Raw genomic sequence first — 7,596 nt, forward strand, 5'->3', positions numbered from 1 at the left:
ACATTCCCAACGATGCATAGTTTTTTTTTTTTTTTTTTAAACTGACATTGTACAATGTGATAGCTTTTTTAAAATTATTTTTAAAGTAACCTAGACAAGAGTACAAGGTTTGCTAATAATAAATAATAATAATTCAGCACCAAATAATCATATGGCAATAAGTCACCAATAGGTTATCAAATTTTATTCTCAAAATATGTGCAATGTGAATTTCACAGTTGAGCTCAACAAGCACTATCCCCCAAACCCTACATAGACAAACCATCAAACAAAAATAAATACAGGAAGAGTCCACTGCTAGTTGCCATCTGGACAATGCTTACATACAGGTCTTCAATGAGCTTTGATATGGCTGCACAAGGCCAACTACGGCTGTTGCACAGAAAGCACATCGATTGGCTGATTCATTGTAAGCTTTGCATCGTGTTGGAGATTAACTCAACATTGAAGTTACATATCTGTAATGCTTACTGAGAAGTTGTTAAAGAAAGAAAATCAAATAATGTGCCGATATCCATGTGTAGGATACAGAACATAATACCACCATAACTAAATATAGAAAATAGAAATACAGCCATTGAAATTAAATCACATCTATTTTAAGTTACAAAAGGAAAAAAAAAAAGTTTGTAAAAACTGTGCAAGTACAGCAAACGTATAGTTCAGTATATTACACAAGACATTTAAATACAGTACTCTGTATCAATAGAAATCCTGAGAATCGTCTATTCCTGGTTCCCAAGTGACTGAGTTTAGGCATTCGGGCAAACCCCCTTTCACCTGTGAGGGCTTCAGGAGGGCATTGCTCTGACCAGATCAAACAAGCACCAAATGATCTGCAGTCCTTTTCTTTACAAAAGCTTATCATGTCACCTCCACACCTAGAATGTGGGTTCTCATATTATTCCCCATTTCAAATTCTTTGCAGGCAGAACTGTATATCCCAAGATTGCTTTGTTGTTGATTGATTTTAGGGAAAGCTTTAAAACGAGAAAATCATATGTAGTGCAAAGATGACATAGCAACCTGCATGAGGAAATTATTGACATTGAAAATATTGCAGTTCCATAGGGAGCCGTCACTCAATGGCTGTGTTAGCCCAATTATTACATACAAGACTGTCAAAAAAGCAGGACCAAGTTCTGTTTTTCCTCCATGTGATAGCATGTACAGATGGATTCATGTGTAAAAGATGTAAAGTTGTGCCCCAACACTGGTAGTTCTGTCCAGGAGGGTGCTTGGTAAAGTTTGCAGTGACTATTGGAGTGATTCAGTGCAATGATGAGTAAGACTTGAGACACTGCGTCGCCAGGCTAAACACACAGGACTACTATCCGATGCACCCACCCACAGGCACAATGACAGCCATTGGGATCTGCGCTAAGTTACACACCAACAATCTCCATTATACTCCTCAAACTACTACTGTACATCAGCCAGCCACACAGCCAATATTGAGCGGTTTCCCCTAAAGTACACAAATTAAGCTTGAACAGCTAATGCACTTCCACAAGGGTAAACCTAATTGTATCAACGTTTCCTTAGTTATTGCTACTAGAAACTTTATCCACTTTTCAGATGAACCAAGTTCTGAAATGCATTTTGGCATTTAAGAGGTAGGTTAACTCCAAACACTTCTAATCAATATCAAACATGCTGAAAAAAAATGTATATCCACAGAAAACACTGCTGCAGCAAGCTGCCCACACACAAACCAATGCATCTGCCTGAACCACATCCCTTTGCTCTTTACCTGACTGCTGAGTTGCTATCAAAGCAAATGGTTGCATGGTTCAAAATGTCTCACTTATGCCAGCCACACACACATCTGACGCCATGCTTGTTTCTCCAATGTGGAGAGTGAATAGTCTAACTTCTCAAGTGGTCTTGGCATGTGACACTTGTTACAACAATATGGATGTCAGCTGCGAGTGTGAAGCTAATCTACAAATGCAAAATTATGAATCCAACTGCAACAAAGCCAAACAGCACATTGGTTGACACAGCTAAGGCCTTCTCTTAAAAGCAAAGTATGCATTTCACAAAATAACATACCTGCCTCCTACTACACATTGAAATCCTAAACCTAAATCACTAGCACACACACACAACTAATAAACACTTCCAAAGACGAGCTTGCTGTAGGGCGCAATGAGCAGTCAAAGACAAAACCCCATCAATCTGAGCATCACCGCCCATCTTACCCGTATGAATAAAGACTAAAATTATTAATAATTCTCACTTTATGCTGACATGACAATTAGAGGGCACTTCATATTGATCCCTCAACTGCATGCATAACAATTGTAAAAATTATATCCTATATATCCTTTTAAGAATGGTATTTTATTAGGATCCCAATTAGTTGTTTTGCGAAAGCCGCAGCTACTCCTCCAGGGGTCCACACAATAAAATGGAACAAAATGGCTCAAAAAAACAAGATAATTGCACTTATGATTCATTGTACTAAACTGTAAAACAAGTATCAGTATGGGTATTTGGTTCCGACTGGAGAAAAAAAAAATCTGCAATCTTTTAAAACCACCCCAATTTGATGGTGTTGAACCATTAGCGCTTTAAGACTAAACTCAACAGTCCTTGTGGTGCAAACACAGGACAGTACCAGGCACAAGGCATGCAGGACCACGCACACTCCCTCTTTGTGGAGGGAACCTGTCACCTACGGCCCTCTCAGAGCACTTTCTGAAGACACTGTGGGTACAGTTTGGCCACCACACACTCAAAATGGCGACCAAGGTCCCAGAGGCGGTCGGGCGTCTCGTAGACTTTGGTCCATGTGTCCGCCTCATCGTCGTACTGGTAGAGGGAGTTCTTCCTGCTGGTACGGAACACGTGTTCCTCCACCATGACCTGTGTGGCGCGGACAAACAGCTGCAGCTTGCCCTGGAGGAGCAGGGACTTGATGTAGGGGCTGGTGGCCTGGTCGAACGGAAGGTCTCTCTTGCGGGCCCAGGTGTTCTGCTCGATGTCATAGACCTCCATGGTGAAGGTGCGCTGGTGGTTCCTGCAGATGCCAGCGATGTAGTAGATGCAGTTATTGTGTAAGGCAGCCAGGCCCTGGCTCCGGGGGACTCTCATGGGGGCCAGGTGGCCCCAGTAGTCCTTGCGAGGGTCGAAACAGAAGAAGTATTCACCTGAGAAACAGAAAAGAAGCACCACTGAGTGTTAAGATAAACATAAACATAGTGTCTCCACTATTCCGCCTCACCTTGGAGGATGTAGATGCGGTCTCTGTACTCCACAGCACTGTGGAACTCCATGGCTACAGGCATGGGGCTGACGGCGGTCCAGTAGTTGTCTCTGGCATCGTAGCACTCCACTGACTTCAGTGCGTTCCTCCCATCCCCCTCGTACACACGGCCCCCCAGGGCGTACAGCTTCCCGCAGCAGTGGACCAGCCTGCAGCCGATCCGGGCCCGCAGCATGGGCGAACGCCCCAGCCAACGGTTCCCTGCGTGCTCGTACTGCCAGAAGTCACTCTCCGCCCGGTGGTCGATGCACACCTCACTGTTGCTAGGGCGGTAGCCCCCGGCGATGAAGATGTCGTTCTCCGATGACACCAGGATGCCCACCTCCCGCAGGTCATTGGGGGGCTTGCAGAGCTTGAACACCTTCCCAGCAGTGGTATCCAGGCAAGGCACAGTCTGCTTCTTCCCTGAGTGTTTGTGTTCCGCGTCAAAACAGATGACCATCTCAGAGGCGGTCATGCCCAAGCGCTGGGGGCAGCCGTTGGTGCCGTTGAGACGGGCCATGGCAGAGTCTCTGGAGAGGGCACAGGCAAAGGGGGGTGGGATGCGGCTAAGGAAGGAGTCGTCCAGGAGTGGCAGGCGGATGCATTGAGAGAACACTTCAGCCAGGTGGGCCTCCCTGCGGGAGCGGTCGTGCTCCAGCCAGCGCACAATGCTCTCATACACGTGCTCCTCCTTCTCCACGTTCAGGTCATCGTTGTTCAGGATGCTCACCAGCTGCTCTTTGGTGAGCTGGAGGAACTCCTGCTCCCGCGCCACACACAGGAACTACAACAGCACAACACCACATGTCACATTTCACCTAGACCTCAGTCATTTGTTGCAGAATGCTCAACTAACAGATAAAGACCTGGAATGCTATCCTAAAATATTAGTGTGTCAACTACTTTATTTATGGTACTTGTGTTGACATTATTGTAATTATAAGGCCATTTTAATGACATATTGATACATGAATCCTTCCCAAATGGCGAGCCAAGTGAAGCACAATAGTGTAATAGAACAGCTTGTTCTTAGAATAAAACCCACCTTCTTGCGTATGTAGTCCTGGGAGCGCTCCCTCAGCAACTGGTGGCCGTAGGCGTCGGCGAACATGTAGACTCCGGTGCAGTTCTGGGGATCCAGACGACTGATCATGAACAGGGCACACTGGTCCTGCAGGGCTGGGATCTGGAAGATGCTGGCTGCCGTGAACAGGGCCTGGATGTTGGACTCTGACAGCGTGACTCTGGACGTATAGGCATAGTCCAGGACAAGGTGCATGGACTCAGACTCCACCCCGACGAGCCGCACCTCACTCTGGCTGCTTTCTGTAAGGCCACTGGTGAACATGGACCTGGAGGGAAGAGGAAATATAAACATTTTTTAAGAAAGCTTGTTGCAGCATTGCCTGGTCCCAGATACTACTCCATTGCCATCATTGACATGACAATGAGTGACAGGAAGCTGGTATGATGGCACAAAATGACTAGCACTCAGGCTAGTTGAAGCATTGGTTGTTATCTAAAAATGTAGACTACAAACAAGCTGCTCACATCAGACCTACCTAAAGTAAGGGCTGATTGCTGCAAGGACATTTCGGTGACACGAAAATGTCTTGCCATGGTCCACTTCAACAACAATATCTGTGAGCTGTGCTTCATCATACAAGACTTTGAGCTGCTGGAGGATGTTACAGGCATGAACAGCATCTACCCCACTGTAGGTTGTGCTTGACGGACTCCCATTCTGTACTTGTAACAGCTTGCCTATGGAAGAAACAGGAGATAAACATACCCTTTTTTCCATGGACATTAAACAGACACTATTATGAAATTATGTGGGAAATAATATAATATTAATAATATTATTTAGTAGCACATGCAGCACAACAATTGAGTCAAGCGTACTGGCTACAATGGGTAGAGAAACATATTCTAAAACATGTGGAGATTAGTAAACTGACTAGCTATGGCTATACTAAATTACTATTCGACACTAGATAGTGTTGTATAGTAACGTTAGCTAGCATGCAATCAGTGTGCCATGGATATCACCCACTCAGCACACCCAATCGCACTGTGCACGATTTATTGACAGAACAAAGACCCGTTCCGAAACAACGATACTTTTCTTAACTAGTTAGCTATCGTAATTAGCTAGCTAGCTCACTCATGTTGACATGGAGCTAGTCGGTTAGTTCATTACTAGCTAACGTTACACAAGTAACGTCAAACTGGCCAACAGCTAGCTATGTTTCATCAGGACGAGACGTGGGCACGTTACGTTAGCTAGCCGGACATACGTTAGTTAGCTTGTTACATACCTTATTGACAGCTATTAATAAAAGCTCAGATAGTACACATGAAAGGTCTAACAGTATCATTGGCATACAAATATAGGCAATTGTTTAGACTTAGGTCTACTAACAGACAACATGTGGTTAAAACTAGCCATCTGATAACGTTATAGATAGTAATGCTAGCTAACCAGCATACACTTTGGAAGCCATTCGCTTACAGCTTCACTTGTAAAACGAAGAGACAATCTTAAGTGTCTAATACTTTTGTCAGGGTGTAATCTTGGTGGTTATATTACCATTCAATATGAATTAGGGAACTTTAAAATTGGTTTTAAAAGTCTGCCTCGTTAACACAAACAATCAAGAAACGCTAACCTCCACTGGCAGCCATTCTCCTCAGTCTGTTCTCAGAGCACACGATGAAACGGAAACAGCCGACAATGACACCCAATCAACGTAGAGCCAATGGAATTGATGATCAAATTAATCACTAAAGGAACATCTAGGCAACAATTTATACGTTCTCTTTTAATCAGGAATAAATTGAATATAGATTTAAAGGCCCAGAGCATTTAATTTAGAACAAGGGCTCTGTATAGGCCAACACTGTGTTCTATTTAATGATATGATTTACACACTATCTTGTCATGCGTCCGAAGTTTAATGTAGGACAACCCTTACAAAAACACAAATTCTTAGCATCCAAGTAACTCCAAGGTCTGTCTAGCCATTACCTTGCATCTATGAAACTACACTACTTTGATTGTCTCTATGCTGCTAAAGGCCCATACCAAGCTTGTTATCAACATTACAATTGGTGAATGGCCTTTCAGTAATTAAGAAGAATGTATGAAATGCAATTCATTTCAATTTGAGCTCTCAATCACAAGAGAGTGGTCAGCATTTTGATGTGGGCCTCTTGAAGTTCAGCACATACAGTCTGGTCTCATAAACTAGGCATAATATAGTAAATGTAAATCCGGGCCACTCAAATTACTGTAGAATAATATGTTACGTTTAGTATGGCTACATAAGACAGAAGGTTGCTTAAGGCAAAAGCTAGTAGCGTGGTTGGTCGGGGTGGATGGGTAAGTGTATAACGCAAATGTCTAGCAACCCATAGGTTGTGTGTTTGAATCTCATCACATCATTTGAGCTAATTAGCAACTTTGCAACTACTTACAACTTTGTATCTACTTTGAAAATACTTAGTATGTTATCTAACCCTTCCCCTAAGCCTAACCATAACCCTTAAACCTGAGTTCTAACCTCTAACTTAACTCCTAACCTTAACCCCTAGTCTAGCTAACATTAGCCACCTAGCTAATGTTAGCCACAACAAATTGGAATTCGTAACATAGCATACATTTAGCAAATCGGTAACATATTGTTACCAAATTCAGATTTGTTACACATTGTATGAATTGCAATTCATAACATATCATACAAATTGTAATTCGTAACATCATACGAAATGGATGATGGACATCCACAAATGTATACATACCATACGAAACACAACATATGATACCAATTTACATTTTCCAGATTTAAATATACTATGTTACTTCTAACCCTGAGTCCAGGTTGGCACATGGGGTGCCACTTGCAATCTAATTGTGTCAAGATAAACAGGGTATTTTCTGTAACAAGCCATGCAATCGGCTTGTAATTTCCATATATTAATGCAGTGTGTCATTTAATCTGTATTGCTCTTAATTAGAATGTATATACTGGCAGCATTATTAGATTAATTACATCAACATGCAAGAGTACATTATATTTTATTAATGACTATAACAAGTCATTGACGCTGGCATATTTTGTTGTTCTATTCTATGGTTAGACATTTGTATTCATTTGTGTAGGCTCAATGTACATCTAAAAATGAATTAAACTGGATTCCCCCCCACAGATCTACAAAACTGAAAATGTCTTGAATGCGTGTCTTCACACCCCAGAGTTAATATTTGGTGGAAGCACCTTTGGCAACCATTACAGCTGTGAATAATTTTTAATAAGATTCTACCAACTCTTAGGGCAACA

General features: G+C 42.6%; 1 protein-coding gene across 1 annotated transcript; it reads right to left on the reverse strand.

The window, feature by feature from the left end:
* Positions 1-169: 169 nt before the first annotated feature.
* On the reverse strand, positions 170-6,029 carry LOC110527964 (kelch repeat and BTB domain-containing protein 8). Its single transcript, XM_021609616.3, has 5 exons — positions 5,926-6,029; positions 4,816-5,017; positions 4,299-4,605; positions 3,230-4,037; positions 170-3,155 (listed from the first exon to the last, which is right to left on the reverse strand). Exons 1-5 carry the CDS (start codon positions 5,939-5,941, stop codon positions 2,692-2,694), a joined length of 1,797 nt encoding a protein of 598 aa, XP_021465291.1. The 5' UTR covers positions 5,942-6,029; the 3' UTR covers positions 170-2,691.
* Between the last annotated feature and the right edge of the window lie 1,567 nt (positions 6,030-7,596).

The sequence above is a fragment of the Oncorhynchus mykiss genome, chromosome 7 (genome assembly GCF_057628025.1).
Source record: "Oncorhynchus mykiss isolate SJ-2025 chromosome 7, ASM5762802v1, whole genome shotgun sequence".
NCBI classification, from domain to species: Eukaryota; Metazoa; Chordata; class Actinopteri; order Salmoniformes; family Salmonidae; genus Oncorhynchus; species Oncorhynchus mykiss.

Excerpts from the sequence above, each read along its gene's own strand:
- LOC110527964 (XM_021609616.3), bottom strand. Across the intron at positions 4,606-4,815 it reads GCAATCAGCCCTTACTTTAG|GTCCATGTTCACCAGTGGCC; the intron begins GTAGGTCTGATG and ends TCTTCCCTCCAG. Across the intron at positions 3,156-3,229 it reads CCGCATCTACATCCTCCAAG|GTGAATACTTCTTCTGTTTC; the intron begins GTGAGGCGGAAT and ends TCTGTTTCTCAG.